The 20655-nt window shown below is 36.3% G+C and overlaps 1 protein-coding gene and 1 pseudogene across 4 annotated transcripts; one reads left to right on the top strand and one right to left on the bottom strand.

The window, feature by feature from the left end:
- Window positions 1-1644: 1644 nt before the first annotated feature.
- On the bottom strand, window positions 1645-6204 carry LOC113347410. 4 transcript variants are annotated; one of them, XM_026591058.1, is made up of 9 exons: window positions 5957-6204; window positions 5432-5494; window positions 5179-5341; window positions 4803-4870; window positions 4575-4715; window positions 4002-4043; window positions 3610-3749; window positions 2600-2701; window positions 1645-2099 (listed from the first exon to the last, which is right to left on the bottom strand). In XM_026591058.1, the coding sequence occupies exons 4-9, from the start codon at window positions 4864-4866 to the stop codon at window positions 1968-1970; spliced, it is 621 nt and encodes a 206-aa protein (XP_026446843.1). In that variant the 5' UTR covers window positions 4867-4870; window positions 5179-5341; window positions 5432-5494; window positions 5957-6204; the 3' UTR covers window positions 1645-1967. The 4 variants fall into 4 exon arrangements, with proteins under 4 accessions (XP_026446843.1, XP_026446841.1, XP_026446840.1 ...); XM_026591056.1 differs by lacking the exon at window positions 5179-5341 and having other exon boundaries at window positions 5400-5494; window positions 5902-6204; XM_026591055.1 differs by lacking the exon at window positions 5179-5341 and having other exon boundaries at window positions 5400-5494.
- An 11695-nt stretch (window positions 6205-17899) lies between these two features.
- On the top strand, window positions 17900-17999 carry LOC113354607 (annotated as a pseudogene).
- The last annotated feature ends 2656 nt before the right edge of the window (window positions 18000-20655 follow it).

Raw genomic sequence — 20655 nt, 5'->3', positions numbered from 1 at the left:
TTGTTAATTATATTTTTCGGCAGCCTAAAGTTACTCATGTAGTGAGCAGGAATAGAATTTAGAACTGATTTGACCAATGTTGTTCTAGCAGCTTGGTTTAGAGTTTTACAACACCAGCCTTGGAATCTGTTTTCATAAGAGCTTGGATAAAACTAAAAGAGCTTTTTTTCGATTTCCCAAGTAAAATAGGAAAACCTAAGTATTTATCTGAAGTAGAAAGTTGTTTAACTCCAAGATTATCTCGAATGGCTATCTTAGCACTATGAGATAAATCACCTGTAATGAAAGCCGATGATTTCGTAAAATTTATTAATTGACCAGAGATGTTGCTGAAATTTTACAGACATGCTTTAACTTTATTAATGCTCCAGTGGTCTGCATGAAAGAACAGAATACAATCATCCGCGAATAGTAGATAATTAACAAATATAGAGTTCTCCACAACTTGTATACCACGCAGCTTATTAAGAGCTTCTGCATTCATCAAGGATCTGGCAAGATATTCCATAGAAATTATGAATAGATAAGGGGATAATGGATCCCCTTGTCTAAGACCTCTGGAAGGAGTATAAGACTGAAAAGATATTGTCATTTAAACGAATAGAAACTGTTGTTGTTGATATGCATTGAAAAATAATGGTATGCCAATCTTCGCAGAATCCTACATAAAAAAACATCTTATCAATGAATGCCTACTCAACCCCATCGAAGGCCTTCGACATATCTAACTCAGAGCTACTAGTCCTTGTTTTTTCTTAGACTTCTTCATGGAGTGAATTAATTCATGAGCCATGCCAATATTGTCATTTATATATCTCCTAGGAACATATGCAGCTTGTGTTGGAGAAATTATTTTCTCCATTAAAGGTTTCATTTTTGTCACTAATAGCTTTGAAATTATTTTGTAAGTTATATTACATAAGCCAATTGGCCTGTAATCATAAGGTGTCGATGGGTGATGGGTTTTTGGTATCAAACAAGTAACTGTCTGATTTATAGAACGAGGCATTCTCTTAGTGATGAAAAATTGTTGTACCATATTAACAATATCTTTTTCAACAGTAAGCCATTGTGTTTGGAAGAAGCCAGCAGGGAATCCATCTGGTCCCAGTGAATTCCAGCTAGGCATACCTTTAAGAACATTAAATATTTCTTCCTCCGGTGGAATCAACATTAAGAATTCATTTTCGGCTTGAGAGATAGTTGAAGTTATTATATTAAAAGAGTCATCTTGAAAGCAAGGATTAGAAGACTGAGCGATAGCAGAGAAATGCTTGGTAAGGAGAGATTCTAAATCTTTATGTGAATGATGTCACTGACCTCTATCATCTCTTAGAGCAGAAATATGATTTCCGGATCTTCTTCTATTCGCTATAGAGTGAAAATAAGATGTGTTATTTTCTGAGTTTCTAATCCAATGACCTCCAAATTTTTGGTGCCAAAAGTCAGCTTCCACTTTCTTCCAGTGATTCAACCTCTGGATAGCTACATGAATCCTTTGAGAAGTTTCAACACCCTATGTTATTTCTTTTGAAGTGTGGGCTATGTGGGTTATCCTTCAAATTCGGAACATTATGCAAATTTTAGGCCACCATGTTGATCTTAATGTGAATTTGAGGACCAGTAAAATTTTGGAGCACAAAAAACAATAAATTCCAAGGGAATTTTTTTCAAAATGAAAGATAAGGAAAGTTAACTCTTCATTAAAAAAAAATCAAAATCGGGAACTCCGTGCTCATCTAGAAACGGGTCCAAGAGCATAGCTCAGTGATATCCCATCAACTCCAGTAAGGAGGAAGTCAGAGGTTCAATCCCCGCCGCCGTAAAGATTTGTGGTAGATTAGTTGTATAGTGGGTTGAGCGGTGTTGGATCTGGCAGTGGGGCAATTAAGATAGCAGGGTTTCGATATGATACTAGGCACAAGGGTTATACCCTAGTAGTATATATACAGTAACGACTCTGTATGTCAGGTAATGAGTTTCCAAGCCTCCGAGATGATTTCATCCTGTATGTAGGGCCGCAAAGTCCACATTGTTGAATAGCTCCCCAATTCCTCTGATGATGGATGGCAGATTTCTATAGAGGAAGTAATCTTTTCCTGAAAAACAAAAAACAACAAACTAGGATAAACATAAAAGCAAACTTTTATTCTTTGTTATAATATACTGTTGCTCAAATCTGCTGACACTTAGGCTAGCGTTTTCGAGTACTTCACAAAAGGGGCATGTTCCGCTTACTTTATTGCAGAACTCTGTTCCTGCCTGCCCCTGCTCCTAGTTAATGTGAGACAATGATATTCAGACATCATGTCTCTGGCCGCCAAAACCAGACCTCTCTAGGTCCTACAACTCACACCGCCAAAGGTGGGAATAGGCGGATAGAGTAGCATAGCTCATCAATATTTATAAACTAGAGAAAAATGTGGTTGAGTAATCTTTCTTAAATAACCAGAAGCAGACTTAAATGATCATCCAAGTAGCTTCCTTTTCCATCTGTTTTAGTTTAGCAGTTTAGTTGTATGTTTACAAAGTGTCGACAACTCTCCTAAAATGTAGACATGATATATCGACAAGGACAGTACAGCATTTCGACTTATACCTGCATTGCGTAGTCTTGCTTCAACATATTATAAATGGAACACATTATAGTGGCATAATCTGATATACTGGGTCTTCTTGGACGAATAGACTCCATTTCTTCCTGAGAGAACCGGCAAAAAGAGAAGAGTTGGTCAGTTTAATAGCGGCAAATCACTTAATAAAATATCTGAAATTGGATACCATATTTAAATGCAGATAATAATCAGAAAGGAACCATGTTTGCATAGGATTCATTAATTGGGATTGCTGCCTCTCAATATATCCCATATCTAGTAGGTTGGAAGCAGAGACAATTGACGGACCCTATCCCTACTTGGTAATAATCCGGATTCATTGTAGCCGGCATGTTAAAGCTCAAGACCCTCTATGAATTTTCCACTCCAGAAAACAGGCACAAAGGGCACAAAGAGGTGGACTAGAACACATATTTTTCCCGAGTTCGGCATATGTCATGTATTCCTCGAGGTGCATATCTCTTGCTACAATTTAGAATTCCACTTAGCCGGAAATTGAATGCTGGTCGAGAAAGTAAGGAAGGGGTCATGATGGAAGAAGGTAACCAGATGACTTTGAAGAAACAAAAACACACCATAAACTGAGAGAAAGAAACCAACTGAGAATAGAAATATCAGATATGGTTTTGATCAATGTTCAGAAGGACAAATTATTGAGAGGCTCTAGACAAACAAACAAACATCTCTTTTATGTCACCTTTGCAAACATCAATGTGCAAACCTCTAACCCATGCAAAACGTAGTTGCTCTCCCCTGCCCCAATTTACCCGCACACACCATGAGGTATTTCAGAAATGAAAGGATCAAACATTCTACAGCCCATCTCGTTCTATATTAACCAGAACAAGCACCAGAATGCTAAGACAAACGAAAATTTCAAGCACATAGGTCGACATTTCAAGACATGGTAGTATTTTTAGATACACATGAATTATCAATTATGTAAAATCATGTATATCCTACTAAAACCACGGAACTTTTTAAGCACACAAACCTTTTCAACTTCATCTCGATGAATCAAAAAACCACCAACAGCATGCTGACCCTTGTAACTAAATTTATTTTCACTGATAGACCTTAATACTTCTTGTACAGCAGTCATTAGGCTTTCAACTTCGCTAAGCAATACTCTCACTGTGACCAAATGCAAATTAAAACGAATAAGTCAAACCTCGAACTAAGCAGCTATATGAGTTCGAGAGGACATATATCAAGAAAGAAATAGTAGGCACTAAAAAAGCATGCATACTGCAAAGATGAAAAACATAAATTTTATCTCTCTCTCGAACAAACAACTATGAAGCACTGATTTCACATCCTTTTTTGTAACAATTATCTGTCATCTAGAACGAGAAAGAACTTGGGAAACGATGGAGATGGATATACATTTGCTCATATGCTCCTGGAGTCCTTTTTGGCATTCATTTACTTCCATGTTCACATGCACCACAAAATAAAATTTAATTATCGTCATACAAAAGATATACCAACTGATCACGAGAAACACTAACACTGAAGTTCAAAGTTAAAACAAAAACTGTTGAAGACAAAATAATACTAAAGTTGCGAAAGTGAGCCAATGGTCCTTTTCCAAAAGGATAAGAAAAAACTGCAAGTAGTGTAGCTTGTTTACTAGATCTATTTGTGATACACTTCTCGGCAAGAAAATTAAATTTTTGTTCATTTATTTCATTATTTGATTTGAGCAAAAAGTATTATTTAATTTGATCTTCCATGATATAATCTTTCTGCAAGTGATATATAAAGTTCCAAGAGCCCCGGATCTTCCATCTTGCATCACGGCAGGAATTTAAGAAGTCTCATTGTTATGGAATCATTTCAAACATGATTTGACACATCAATTCGTTTTGCTACCAGAGTCAACTTTATTAGCAAAGGTGTGGCAAATGTTGATTTTGGTTATGATGCAAAATTTATAAGTAGTGACAGGATTCTTACACTTGTTTACACTTTGGACACCTTCATCAACATTTATGCAACCAGATTTAAGATATGCCTTCAACCTTTTGGTCTCATTAGCCTTTATGATACCATCGACCACATCAGACGTTTTATATATTGGATGTCTTCGAAGAAACTCTGCTCTCGCAAAAGAATCATACCAGTAAGTTTTCAAAGTACATATTAGATAATGAAAATTACACCCTTTGAGTTGAAAGCACTCACCTAAGTGTTGGTGCAACCCAACAAGAAAGCTACTTCCTAGTGAAACCAATTCCTCAAACTTCATAACTCTGTAATAATACAACTTATTAGTTGCAGCACTGAGATAAAAAAATCTTATTTGCAGGTCGATTTGATAGGAAATAATCAAAACTATATATGGATCAGGTTTGATAGCCGTATACAGTTAACGCCGAGCAAGCTGTCGAACTGGCTTTATCACGTAGCATGATAGATACAAGCATTTCACAATGATATGGTAACAAACTAGTTCACACGATGATGTACAAACCAAGGAAAATGAAATTCTTAAAAGAATCATGTGGCAAAAAGTTATGAAGTAAACAAACTACTACACTAGTCTACTGACATCACTAACCTCGCTCATATAGTCCAGACCAACTACAATTAAGTATCAGCACATGTTGCAATTTCTGTATGAAATAAGATACTTGCACACTTGCACCAAAGAAGCTCCTAAAGAACCTTGATTTTTTTGTTACAACTGATTGGTGTCACATCACCTCGAAGATGTTTCCATTCTGAAGCAGTAAAAAATGACAGTATAGCATTGAGCACATGGTAATTAAAGTTTTATACCTCATCATGAAATCTGAAAATATTTGATATACTTTTTTATCCAAATCCAACATCACATCATCCTTCTCCATAAAATCAATTTCCCGCGATGTCAACTAACAATTAAAACATCAATGGTAATTAGATTGTGTAACCATCTGTCAGACAGTAGTATCAAATAAATTAGTGACAATAATCAACCCCACTCAATGTTTTGCTCAGTACTCTAAAGTGTTCAAATATATTGGCAAAAGTTTGGAAGTATTTTCCATTTAGGCATTTCTACAAACATGATAGAGGACAAGCTTAAAACTCAAGGTTTTATAACATTTCTTTGAAACCCAGATTTTAGTGGGGTTCATAGAGACATAAAACAAACAATTTGATGTAATTCCATATACAAAAATCCATTTCATTTTTTAGCTATAGCGAGAAGCAACAATCAATGGAATCAAATACCAAAAAACAATACACATATGCTTGTTTTTAGGATACAAAATCAATAAAAGTTTTGAACATTTACATCTCTAAATTACTTTTCTTTTCAAATGGCAGGTATTTCTTTGTAGCTATCATACCTACACTTACGCTCCCCTTTCGAGGAAGGTTTACGAATTCTGTGTCTGTATGAAGTTTAGCGGAAAATTATAGTGAGAAATCCATAGAGAATCAAACAAGTTGTAGAGCGACTAACAATGAAAGGATGAAAATCAATTAATGAAAAAGATACAGCCCTGGTCAATTAGTTGAAGTTTCTCGATTAATGAAAAAAAAAACCAAACCCCTAATATCGGGAGAAAGTGAGACAGATACAGATACAGCCCTGGTTAATAAAATAAGTTTGGTCCGAGGGAGATAAAGGGTTATGTATGGTACTTATATGCGTTTGAAAACCATAGCATAACGCCGGTTCCTATGGGCATGGCTAACCCTCATCTTTGTCACCTTTGCATCCATTATGAGCATGGCAATGTGGCAAACAGGCCTGGCTAAGTGGCAAAGTGGCTAGGTCAAGGCTACACCGTTCGGTGTTGTTTAGACCGATAACGGCTTAGACTAGGCCGTTTGGTGGATACAAGACCGTTCATTAGATCTTCAGCGGATATAATCCCATCTGTCTATAAAACCCAATTCTAATTTCATTTCAACTCAAACCTTATTCCTGTTTTCTTAGATTTTTCAATTGCTCAAAATATGTTTATGGCTCAGTTCATAGAAGAGCAACATGCGGCCGAAAATCAAAGAGTTGAACTTCGAGCTAATGTGCAAAATGAAATAAGAAGTGGAAGAGTTACACAACAACACAAATTTAGCACATTGGAAGATGAATGCATCTGCAGGAATTATGTTTTCTTCACTAATCATCCAATCGTTGAAGGCGCATTATATGCCATTCCGTTTTGGGGATGCGTTTTACTGAAATTTGAAGAAGAAACACAAACCTCAACAATCGTGATTCGATGTTGTTGAGTGCTCAGTTCTCCATAATTTCTAAGAATGTTAACAAGTATTATATTGGTATGATGAGGGAAGCAGCTCGAAATATGAGAAGTGGTGAAACCCTGATAGAGATTGATCAAAGGTGTCGTGCAAAGTGGCTCCGTGACAACGGAAAGGAGTTCCGATATGGAAGTTGGTATGAAATCTTAAAAGTGTTACCCAAATTTAATCTAATTTATATGTTTTAAGTTCTCAATTTTAACTTAAATAGAAAACTTTAAAATAAGAATATTATTTGTCAAACAAAAGTGCAATTACATTAACGATTCAAACCACGATTCAAATTAACGATTAATATTTATCTATCAAACTAACGATTACCAAATATATATTCCCCTAAGCCTGTTTGATCCTCTGAAAACTCACTATTTTGAATGTAAGATGTTGGTTGAGTAGCATCAGGCGATTCATAACCTGGATATGGTACCTGAGATGGTTGAATTGGAGGTGCTTGGAATCGGTGAAATGCTGAAGTTGGGTTGTAAATTGCTGATTGCCTAAATGCATCCATATTTACGCCACTACTAGGAGTAAGTACAATACCTTGGGGCATGAAACCAATAGGAGACTGGAACTTTTTCATCTCCACGTCTATTGTATTTGTTGCTCCTTTTGTTGTTACTCTTGTTGTTGTTGGTAGTTGAGTCTGAAAATGCGGGGGTCTAAGAACCACACCCAACGATTCGTATGGCAATCTGAGAGGACTTACTCCAATACACTTTCTAGAGAATCAACTAGACAGTCAGACTCAATATAGAGTAAAGTATATCAAAGAGTTTAGTATCTCTGTTTCACAATGTAATCAACAAATCAAACAGATAGAAATCCGCGAGCCTGATTATTATGTGAAACAACTTGAACGGTACCAATTACCAATGTTCAAGTGTCAATCAATGTAAATCAACAACCAAAGATTGGATATTATAATTGATTAATCTTAACGCACAACCTGTGATATTTCAATTATATAACAAAATATAATGTGGAAAAGAAATAACACAGACACCATAATTTTGTTAACGAGGAAACCTCAAATGCAGAAAAACCCCGGGACCTAGTCCAGATTGAACCTCATATTGTATTAAGCCGCTACAGACTCTAGCCTACTACCAATTAACTTCGGACTGGACTGTAGCTGAACCCTAATCAATCTCACACTGATTCAAGGTACAGTTGCATTACTTACGTCTCTGATCCCAGCAGGATACTACGCACTTGATTCCCTTAGTTGATCTCACCCAAAACCAAGAGTTGCTACGACCCAAAGTCGAAGACTTGATAAACAAATTTGTCTCACACAGAAAAGTCTATAGATTGAATAAATCTGTCTCCCACAAAAATACCCAAGAGTTTTTGTTTCGTCTTCTGATAAATCAAGGTAAACAGAAACCAATTGATAAACCGAACTTATATTCCCGAAGAACAGCCTAGTATTATCAATCACCTCACAATAATCTTAATCGACTAGCGAAACAAGATATTGTGGAATCACGAACGATGAGACGAAGATGTATGTGATTACTTTTATTTTTCCTGTCGGAGAAATTAATCTCGAGTCAATTATTTCAATTATACTCAATACGATATAATCGGGCAAGATCATAACATGCAACTAGAAAGAAAATAGTTTATTCTGGCTTCACACTACCAATGAAGTCTTTGAAGTCGTTAACCTACATGGTCTTGATAGAAACCTAAGGTTAAAGGATAATCGAATCTAGTTATGCAACTACTAACACACAGGAGGTGTGGGGATTAGATTACCCAGTTACTATAGTTCTCCTTTATATAGTTTTCAAATCAGGGTTTGCAATCCTAGTTACCTTGACAACAAAGCATTCAATATTCACTGTTAAATGAAAAACCCAATTCAACCAAGCTAATATCTTTCAACTGTTAGATCGAACTTAGCTTGTTTCACACAAATGAAATGTACTTTCATTTGGGTTTATGTAACCGCACCCAAACGTGTACACCATGTTGGTTCACAAATAGTTAACCGAGGTTAGCCATATGATCACTCTCATATCAACCTTATTCATCTTAACCATAACTAGTTCAAATGACTCAAATAAAACTTGTTAGAGCATTGCTCGGTCGAACTCGCATGCGTTGTTATCTCAAGCATGTTTGTCAATGTTAGTGATCAAAACTATAAGTCTTGATTTCTAGTATATTATAGCTAAGTCATGGACTAGGATATAAAGTGTAGTTGAGCTCAAGGACTTCATGGCGATTCATCATACAAGTAGAAGAACTACTCAAGGAACCGGTGGAACTTCTCGACAAAAAGGTATGTGAAGACTTGAACTTATCTGTGACTCAAAAGTCTATATACTCTATCTCCTACTCTTTGAGACAAGAATTCGTAAGCTATATATATATATATAGACTTTGATTATACACATTTGGTATTTCGAGCCGAGTATACCCCGCCTATCTATATCTCGAAATATGTGTTGGTAAGCTTTTCGCTTCGATCAAGTTTATCTTTATCATGTGACGAAAGTCATGATATGTTTCAATCATCTTGAAAATTGCTTTGACGAGAAATGGTGTAACAACTATATAACATCCTCTAAGAATGTTTCAATGATTGAAATGAGAGTTTAGATTACATAACCAATGATGGACATAAGCATTGTTGTGGAAACACATTTATGTATAAGTCTTATTCCTTGAACCAAAGTTTGCGAACTTTGTTGATCAAGAGAACCGGAAGAATGGCGTGAGCCAAGTCCGCGAACTGCCGAAGTTCTCAAACCCGAGATTTTCTGCTGGAGTTGACAAACTACTTGCGTGAAGCTAAGTCCGCGAACTCAGTCCGCGAACCGGCGAAGTTCTCATACCCGAGAATTTATGTTGGATTTTGTAAACTCTGCCCGGTAACTTAAGTCTGCGAACCTAGTATGCGAACTTGAGAAGGTTATATATCTGAAGATGATTTCTGAACTTAAACTTAAAAAGACTAAGGAATGTAGTTTGCAAACCGTGGCTATAAAAGTTCATAAACCGATTCAAGTGAATCAAATCATCTTTGCTTCAATTGTGTCTTGTGTAGTATATAAGATTTCCTTGCAATTGAACAACTCTCTAACTAGTTCATTTGAAGTCATTTGAACTATTTATGGTGAAGAAGAACGTGGTTGATATGAAATGCTCATATGGCTAACCTTTTGGTTAACTATTGTTGAACCAACAAGTGCTTATGTTTGGGTACGGTTAACAAACCTAGAAGCGTGCATTGTCAAGTGTCTGTAACAAGCTAAGTTTTCGATCTAACGGTTGAAAAATATTAGCTTGAATCTAAATCAGGTTTTCATCTAACGGTGAATATTGAATGCTTTGTTACTAAGCTAACATTGATTTCAAACCCCGATTTGAAAGACTATATAAAGGAGACGTCTAGTATTGTGCAAAACTAATCCCCACACCTTAAGTGTGATACTAGTTTGCGTGCTAGAGTCGATTCTCCTTTAACCTTTGGTTTTCTTCTTCTAAAACCAGGTTAACGACTGAAAGACTTCGTTGATATTGTGAAGCTAGACCGATACTACTTTTATCGTAGTTGTGTGATCTGATCTTGCATCTTATATCGTACGAGTACAATCAGATTGATTGGCTTGAGATTGATATCTCCGATAGGAAAGATATAAAAAGTAATCACAAACGTCTTCGTCTCATTGTTTGTGATTCCACAACATCTTGTTTCGCCACCATACGATTAAGATTCTTGTGAGGTGATTGATAACTCTAGGTTGTTCTTCGGGAAGATAAGACCGGATTATCAATTGGTTCTTGTTCACCTTGATTATTATCAAAAGACGGAACAAAACCTTTAAGGTTTATCTGTGGGAGACAGATTGATCCTTTGATAGACTTGTATGTGGGAGACAGATTTGTTTATTGTCAAAGCCTGCGATTTTGGGTCGTAGCAACTCTTAGTTGTGGGTGAGATCAGCTAAGGGAATCAAGTGCGAAGTATCCTGCTGGGATCAGAGGCGTAGGGAGTACAATTGTACCTTGGATCGGTGAGAGACTGATTGGGGTTCAACTACAGTCCAGTCCGAAGTTAGCTTGGAGTAGGCTAGTGTCTGTAGCGGCTTAATACAGTGTGTGTTCAATCTGGACTAGGTCCCGGGGGTTTTCTGCATTTGCGGTTTCCTTGTTAACAAAATTTCTGGTGTATGTGTTATTTCTATTTCCTCGTTATATTGTTTTATCTTTATAATTGAAATAATACAGGTTGTGTGTTATATCATCAATTGGAGTAATCCAACCCTTGGTTGTTGATTTTCATTGATTGATCCTTGGATATTGGTCTTTGGTACCATCCAAGTTATTCCTTATGTTTGATTAAAGACTCGCTGATTTCTATTAGCTCGAGTAAATCAAAACAAGAGAGAGATATTAACTCCTTGAGATACTTTTACCTAGATTGAGTCTGACTGTCTAATTGATTCTCTAGAAAGTATTTTGGAGTTAGTCCATAAAGATTGCTAAGCGAAATATTGGGTGGTGTTGTTAGACCCTCGCCTTTTCAATTGGTATCAGAGCAGGCAAACACGTTAAAGTCCTTATAAGTCTGTGTTTGTAGTGATCTGATTATGGACGAGTCTGTCTCTAATAACGTACCAGTTCAGAAATTACCAGATGATTCTAAAAGCTTTGATTCACCTGAGAGAACTATCACATCTAAGTTAATATCTAAACATTCTCTTGATGTAAAAACTGTTGATTGGGAAACTCTCCTAGAAGAACAGTTGGATGAACTTTCTGATTAAGGTGATTCAGATATTGATAGAGATGTTGATGAGGAAGTCTCAGAGTATATTAAGTTTTTGGATTCGTGGAAGATGAAGAAGATTACAACTTCTCATGTCTCACCTCTTCTGACTCCTTTCTGTCGAGAAAACAAGAAATTGAGAAGATGTTACGCAGGTGTTTATTTTTCGAATCGTTCTAACGAATCGATCCTCAAGGATTCTGAGGAAAACCTACGTATGAAGTCACTTGAATGTGATAATCTTTATCAAAAGTACTTTTTGTTGGAAGAGAAACTTGCAGAATCTGAAGCAAGGTTTAACTCTCAACAAATTAATTTTGATGACGGAGAAAGTGCTTGTCTCGCTCGAGAAAAATGCCTTGAGGCTGATTTAGCTGCTGCTCTTGATAAAATCAAGATGTTGGAAGATGACTTGAAAAGGTTCAATACTATTTCAAGCAAATTAACCACTATGCTAGGAGCAATTATCGTGATACACGAGGATTGGGCTATAAGGGAATAAATGCTCCAAGTATTAGAAAAGAGGTAAAATTTGTCAAGGCTAGTGATTCTTCTCAACAAAAGGTTTCCGCTGATGGCAAAAGTGAAATACCTTTACCGGCAATTAAGGTTCGAAAGAGCAAAGAATATCAACCTCCAAAGTCAGCACATACGGATCGAGGTAAGAACATTCCTTATGTTTGCCATTATTGCGGAAATAAAGGTCATCTGGAAAGAAGATGTCGTTTTCGTATAAGGAATAAGAAACTTCATGATGTTATTGTCTGGGCATCACAAGAAGTTGTGAAACCAAGATCATATGTTAAGGCTAATCCCCTTAACATTACAGGTTGTAAGTTTCCAACCTTTAGGCAAAGGAATCGTTGGTGTGATAAACCTAGATTTTCCTATAAACGTTATACGAAGCCTTTTCACAATCGTAATAGTTATCAAAAGGATAACTTCGTAAAGACGAAGACAAGATCCGATGCTCCCAATTGGAGAAAGACTAACTTGCAAAAGAATAGTCAATCCAGTTCTCTTCCGAGAAATCTTGAAGAGAGTAATGGGAAGAAGGTTCCGGTTGTTCCTAAACGCACTCAGAAGTGGGTACCAAAGAAATCTAACAATGCTTTGAGTGTGAAAAGGAATGATCTTCCAGAAAATTCCATGACTATGGAGAAGGCAGTATCCATGATGTTGGAACTTAACAAGCTTTTTGGAAAAATGGAATTGGATGTAAAAGGCTCTAAAAGTGATCCCTTTCATGATAATCTAAAGGTCAATTGTGGTGAACAAGACATTGTTCACCCCAACACAACTTGATTGTGTTGTAAGTGCATCCTCACCAAGGATTGCCCTGCCATGTATACGGTGAGGGAAGCACGGAAATTGGGGCGCACAGATTATGTTCGGTAAGGCTGTAGAATTCAATTAGATTCATCTAAAAAGGTATGTCTATAAAATTGAGAAATATTTGTGATTTTATTTGTTTACAGAACTTATAATGATTCATGTACCTTTCTTATCGTTTTTTTCTACCTAACTTGATTTATGTTTAAGGTTCTTAAACGTTTAGGTTTGAAAATAGTAGTTCGGGATGTTTGGACTTCATGGTACACCTACCAGGTATGCATAACATCTTTTAAAATCAAATTCCAGGGGTTTAAGTCCGCGGACTTGAAATTTCATTTGCAAACCCGTATGTATACTTGACGTCGATATTCAGTAAACTTTTTTTGGTCGTGACTTCTTCGCCCGAACTAGGAATGACCTCATTCTTTTTGCATTCTCTTCCTCTTTGAATTCTCTTCAAAATGGATATGAGAATTATTGTATTTGGATGAGTTAAGATTGGTATTTGTCATGTCTCTTGTTTTTGAGTGTTTTGCTCAGTTTCGTTGCACTTGTTCCACTTCTCTTGGACTTGGCACTTATATTCGTGGAGTACTACTCTTCTAATCTCATTGTATCTTTTACAAGAATGTTGTTGGTGAATCACAAAGAAGGAAGTTCAAGAACAGGCAGTAGTATGCATTACTATGAGATTATTGAATGTTCACAATCATCTTATGTGAACTGTAGTGCATGGTCGTCAATGACTTTGTATGTTCTTATTTGTTAAGAAAATTTGTTTATACGCCTTTGGTATCTATTCTTGGTGTAAATCCGTGCAAAAAATATTGATTCTACCCTCAAAAGACAAATCATCTTATATGTGCATTACGAGTTTGTTCTGATGCCTAGGAAACTTCTTATGAGAATTTATTCTTCTTTTGAGAAGGATTAATAGAGTTTGGAATAGCCATTATTGTGATTACACATAGCTATGTCCAACATTTTCATCTTCATGTTTTTAGGTTTATTTAGTTGAAGTTCTAAAAACTATTTGGAAGATGATGTTTTTGCAGTATCAATCTTTATGATTTGACGTATTGCAATTTGTTATGGGATATTGGTGTTTACGTCCGTGAACTAAGTTTGTCCCATACTTTGTCAAACGTAAAGTCGTTCGTGTTCGGTATTCACGTACTGGTAAAAGAATTAATATACTTTTGACAAATATAAAAGTTAAGCCTATATTGTCAATTATTTGATGAAAGATAGGTTAAAATCTTTTGTTTTCAAGGATTATGTCTATTAATTGTCATTATGCAAATAGTGATTGAAGATAGAATGAATCCTTGTGTATTCCGTAATATTGATCATCCCTGATCCATATTTTTATGTATTACTGTGAGGCTCTGTAATGTATCTTATGTTGAGAATTATACAACCAAGTTGATTTTCTTAGCTTAGTTGTTGTTCCGTGAGATATGTTATGTCGAGCATATTGAACTAAATTAATCATCTTGTTTGGTTATTTAGTTATTGCTCCGTAAGTATTCTTATGTCGAGCAAAACAAATGACAATTAAATTGATTACTTTTGTAACTAGTTTGGTTGTGTATTCCAGTTAGATTAATTATGGGTTCTCTTGTAATTAATCTAGTTGAGTATTTTCGTGACTCCATAAGGTTTTCTTGTGTTGAGTATATGAACGGTTAGTGATGTGATTTGTAGATAGTGGTAAAAAGTGATTCGATTCTCGAACTTGTGAAGGATAACTTTAGATTTAAATTCAAAACTAAATAGAAAACTCGCTAATAATTATAACAAACACCGACAAAGTTGGTATCAATATTAAAAGAACACCGAGGCTAAGATTCCACTATTTTCCAAGTTCAAAGTGATTTGGTCCAAATATTTATATTCATGCAATTTTCTCGTTTAATTTGATTCTAAAATATTGCAACTAATAGATTTTCAAAAATAATAATTGTAAATACCAACTATGAAGCATCAAGAGTCTATAAACTAAGCATACTTCAACAAAATAGATCACAATCACTCAAATAAAAATCATATTCAATAATAGTTCAAGGCAAATAATCATAATAATTGCAATAAATTAAATAAAATAGATTGTACCGCTTTTTGTTGGAAAAATGGCTTCCTCTATCGCCTCAGCAGTGGGGTTTAGCTCCTCATACTATTCACGTTCTCAAAATAGGTGTTTATAGCTCAAAAGTGTGAAAAACAAGAGAAAACTAATAAAGCAGACAGTTTGCAACGCTAGAAAGGCGTTACAAACAGACTGTTACAATGGGTTTCGAACTGTTACAGAGAAAAGATGACAAGCTTGTGATATATGAGATCTGTTGAACATCGATACTTCTATTGCGTTGTTTGAATAAGACTGCCTCTGCGACTGTCCTCCTCTATCCAATGTTCTTCAGCTTCTCTTTTTCACCAGCAGCAGGTGGATATTCCTGCAACTTCACCTACGCTTCTCTGCTCCGATTCTATCGACCCCAAACTCTAGACACCCTTTGTGAACTCCCAACAACTCTTATATACACCTCTAGACCAGTAAAATCTCCCGTGAATCTTTTGTTTCTTCCCTTGTTTTCTTTGATGCCAAGTTGCTATTAATCCTCTCCAATGTTTACGAGTCTTTTAGTCAAATCTTACGTCCCAGAATCTCTTAAGGATAAAACCAAATCAACACAGCTCTCTATTCTTTTCACGTAACTTCCAAATATAAAACCAATTTCCCTGTTTTGAAAGATATCTTTCCCTGTTTTACTTTCACGACTTTATCGAATCTGAGAACTTTACCATTCCTGTTTGGATTAAACAGGCCATTAAGTGTCCAATCCCGTCGATCTCTCCCATCAAATCTCTTCCTCTATATCTTCCCAGAAAAGCCGAGAATATTTCTCGTCCCCTGTTATGTCGAGAATTGGTTACCCAGCCCAATTAGATGGACTCAAATGTATGTACCTTCCCTGTTTGTTGTTAACAGGCCCAAAGAAATAAAAATCCACGATTAAGTCTCAATAAAACTTGTACGAATTTGATGAAGAAAGTTCCGCAGGCGGCTGGATATTTTTCCCGCCTAAAAAATTTTCTTCTTTAAACGTGGAGAAGGTGAAGTTCCCTTATCGTAGTCTGGGGTGCCTTTAACATATGTGGTGTAAATAGCAGGTGGTTACCCATTATCAACTGGGCGACCCTTATCCATTTTAGGGGTGCCTTTGGTAATGACTTCTGAACTAAGGCTTTTATCATGTTCACCTCTTCAACACATGTGTCATCTAGCTCATAAGGTAGCTTACTGACATTAAAAATGTTCATCTCTATAGTCATATTACCAAAAGATAAATTCATCACACCATTTCGACAGTTAATGATCGCATTCGACGTAGCTAAAAACGGGAGACCTAAAATCACAGGTATCTGGTTCTCTGGGTCAGGGACAGGTTGAGTATCTAGGACCACGAAATCAATTGGATAGATAAACTTGTCGACCTCAATAAGGACATCCTCAATAACACCTCGAGGAATTTTAACAAACCTATCAGCTAACTGCAATGTTATCTGAGTAGGTTTCATTTCACCAAGTCCTAGCTGTAAGTACACATGGTACGGAAGTAGGTTCACACTGGCTCCTAAGTCAAGTAAAGCTTTTTCTACCCGGTGTTTACCTATTGTACAAGCAATGGTAGGGGAACCTGGGTCTTTGTACTTTGGAGTTGTAGTGTTTTGAATAATTGAACTTACGTGACTAGCTAAAAAGGCTTTCTTATGGACGCTAAGTTTTCGCTTTCGCGTACACATATCCTTAAGGAACTTGGCATAAGCAGGAATTTTCCTAATTGCATCTAATAAAGTAAGGTTTATGGTAACTTTCTTAAAAACCTCCAATATGTCATTAAAGTTCGATTTCTTCTTTGTTGGTACTAATAGCTGAGGAAATGGGGCTCTAGGCACAGAATCAGGCCTCTCAGGAACTGAGTTGGCATCATCAGAAATTTTATCAGTTTCCTTAGCTAGTTTTCCTGAGGGGTGAACTACAGTATGTTCACTATCGGGCATGGTTACCTGATTGTCTACTATTCTACCACTCCTAAGGGTTCTAATAGCATTCAATTGATTCGATGGTTTTGTACCTACTTCATGAACTCCTCTAGGATTGGGATTAGTCTGACTAGGGAACCTACCATTATCTCTCTCACTTAAGGTCTTAGCTATTTGACCGACTTGAAGTTTTAAATTAGCAAGGCTCTGAGCATTAGTTTGAAAATTCTGCTTAGTTTCCTGTTGAAAACTAACATGGCTCTGTGCTAACATTTCCTGAGTTTTTGCTAACATCTTAATAGATTCCTCTGAGCTAGTCGTTTTATTTTCTGGGCCTGATGTATTCCTAGTGTAGCCAAAACCTGGGGGAGCATTAGAATTATTAGACTGACCCTGACTCTGGCCCTTAGACCATGAAAAGTTCGGATGGTTTCTCCAACCAGGATTATAGGTTTCTGAATATGGGTCAAACTTCTGACGATTATCAAACCTAGTGTTATTATATAGAGCATTGGCTTGCTATTCATTATTCTGGCCTTCCCAAAAAGGCTCCACTCTACCACTAGTGTTACCCACTTCTAAAGCTTCTAACCTTTTCACTATAGCAATAATTTTGGCATCTGATTCATAGCCTCCTTCTACCCTATTAACGTTTCCTCTGCCGAGAAGAATTATTTTCTGGGGTCCCCTACTACTTTCCCATTGTTGGGTCTTTTCGGTGACTTCATGCAAATATGTTATCGCCTCATCAACTGTTTGGTTCTCAAATCCACCAGTACACATAGATTCTACTGTGGTTGTGGTGGGATAATATAAACCCTCATAAAGGATATGAACTAACCTAACCTTCTCTAAACCATGATGAGGACATTGGGCTAATAAATCATTGAACCTTTCCAAATACCTATACAAAGTTTCTCCCTCCTGTTGAGAAAACGTGCAGATTTGCGTCCTAATAGACGATGTTTTGTGCCTAGGTAAAAACTTGTTCAAAAAGGCAGATATAAGTTGTTCATACGTTTCGATTGACCCGGAAGCCAAACTATATAGCCACGATTTAGCTTTATCTTTCAGGGAAAAGGGGAATAACCTAAGTTTCAAAGCATCGTCATCTAGGTTTCTAATTCTGAGGGTACTACAAATTTCCTCAAAGTCCCTAACATGGAAATAGGGGTTTTCATTTTCTTTCCCTAAAAAGATTGGGAGCAGCTCTAAGGTCCCAAGTTTAAGTTCATAAGTTGCTTCCGTCTCAGCTAACCTGATACATGAGGGGCGAGTAGTCCTAGTTGGATTGAACAAAGCTTTCAAAGTTTCCTTTTCTGGCGCTATCGGAGCAACATGGATTTTCTCCTCAGTCAAAGGACGTTCAAAAACAGACTCTTCAAAAGTCGGACTCTCTAGATTAAGGTAATCGAGACGCTTCGAACTACTAGGTTTCTCTTTAACAAATCTACCTAGTGCGTCTCTTTTACGTTCAGGCATACAATAGAATTTTCTAAATTGGAAGGGTAAGCAAACACAGATCAAGGCCTACTCAACCAAACCAAACCTATTGATTTCTAGCAAACAAAAAGCATGATGGTTCCACTTATATTGTTTCTAGACCAGCTTCTAATCCTTCGAACGGGAATTCGTTACAATTTAATCAAACCCCTCTGGAATCAATCCGAGTTAAAGTAAGTTGAATAGAGGCGAGGGAAGCTCGGTGGAGCTTTGATACCCAAGGCCTCACCGGTATTACAAGGCGGCGTAATCACGCATTCAACTTACAGAAACCATCAAGAACTTCGAAGTATGCTTAAAAGAGTAACCAATATTTTTCGAATGACTTTTCTGTTAAGCTCGTTACCCTATCGGTATCGTTCTAGTCAAAATTTTAGGCTTAGGTTCGCGTAGGTTACGTGTTCCTAAAGCGGGCAAGAAGAGAACGATGATGAAATCCGAACCCTTATCTTGTATGGCCAGACCTTTCCCTTTACTAGAAAAATAAATGTCCGTATTCAGTCCTCAACGCATATGAATACGAAGGAGTCCAGTAACTCGCTGACAGGGGATTCGCGAGTGTTTAGAATCTTACCTCCCGTTCTAGACGGGGATGAATCGGTTGTAGTCGACTCGGGACACTGACTCCGATGTCAAGTGTACGAACCCAAGGTGCAGAGACAATATCGTAATTGTCCTCCTTCTTTGCAAACAGTTTATATTTAAAGTACCCTTCCGTAGGGTGATAAAAAAAATAATGTCCCAAAGTCCAAAAGTCCAAAAAGAAAAGAAAAATTACAAAAATAATAAACCCTAATACAGTTTTTTTTTTCTAAAAGAAAATAAACAAACCCTAAACTAAAATTGTCTAAAATAAAATTGTCTTCTTTTCTGTTCTTTTTGCTTTAATCTTTAGTTCCAAGTCTTTATGAAATCACCAAGCTCTTTGGCTCAATTTTCTTTATGAAATCACACAAGATAAATACCTAAAAACATAAAAAAGAACAAAAATAAATAAAAAAATAAAAATAAAATAAATCTAAAACCCTAAAAACAAGTCCGCGTCGGCAGCGCCAAAAATTGATGTGATTTGTAGATAGTGGTAAAAATTGATTCGATTCTCGAACTTGTGAAGGATAACTTTAGACTTAAATTCAAAACTAAATAGAAAACTCGCTAATAATTATAACAAACACCGACAAAGTTGGTATCAATATTAAAAGAACACTGAAGCTAAGATTCCACTATTTTCCAAGTTCAAAGTGATTTGGTCCAAATATTTATATTCATCCAATTTTCTCGTTGAATTTGATTCTAATATATTGCAACTAATAGATTTTCAAAAGTAATAATTGTAAATACCAAGTATGAAGAATCAAGAGTCTATAAACTAAGCATACTCCATCAAAATAGATCACAATCACTCAAATAAAAATCATATTCAATAATAGTTCAAGGAAAATAATCATAATAATAATTGCAATAAATTAAATAAAATAGATTGTACCGCTTTTTGTTGGAAAAATAGCTTCCTCTATCGCCTCAGCAATGGGGTTTAGCTCCTCATATTATTCACGTTCTCAAAATAGGTGTTTATAGATCAAAAGTGTGAAAAACAAGAGAAAACTAATAAAGCAGACAGTTTGCAACGCTAGAAAGGTGTTACAAACAGACTGTTACAATGGGTTTTGAACTGTTACAGAGAAAAGATGACAAGCTTGTGATATATGTGATCTGTTGAACAACGATACTTCTGTTGTGTTGTTTGAATAAGACTTCCTCTGCGACTGTCCTCCTCTGTCCAATGTTTTTCAGCTTCTCTTCTTCACCAGCAGCAGGTGAATATTCCTGCAACTTCACCTACGCTTCTCTGCTCCGATTCTATCGACCCCAAACTCTAGACACCCTTTGTGAACTCCCAGCAGCTCTTATATACACCTCTCGACCAGTAAAATCTCCCGTGAATCTTTTGTTTCTTCCCTTATTTTCTTCGATGCCAAGTTGCGATTAATCCTTTCCAAGTTTTGTTTTGTTTACGAGTCTTTTAGTCAAATCTTACGTCCCAGAATCTCTTAAGGATAAAACCAAATCAACACAGTTCTCTATTCTTTTCACGTAACTTCCAAA

This window comes from Papaver somniferum, chromosome 2, assembly GCF_003573695.1.
Source record: "Papaver somniferum cultivar HN1 chromosome 2, ASM357369v1, whole genome shotgun sequence".
In the NCBI taxonomy this organism is placed as follows: domain Eukaryota; kingdom Viridiplantae; phylum Streptophyta; class Magnoliopsida; order Ranunculales; family Papaveraceae; genus Papaver; species Papaver somniferum.
Note: the sequence above shows the minus strand (reverse complement) of the source record. Positions and strands in the feature narration are given on the sequence as shown.

Coding starts and splice junctions, on each gene's coding strand:
- LOC113347410 (XM_026591056.1), bottom strand. CDS start 5,470: ATGGAGAAGGATGATGTGATGTTGGATTTGGATAAAAAAGTATATCAA. Junction 4,871..5,399: donor TTTTCAGATTTCATGATGAG/GTATAAAACTTT, acceptor GTATTATTACAG/AGTTATGAAGTTTGAGGAAT. Junction 4,044..4,574: donor TGTCCAAAGTGTAAACAAGT/GTAAGAATCCTG, acceptor TGAACATGGAAG/TAAATGAATGCCAAAAAGGA.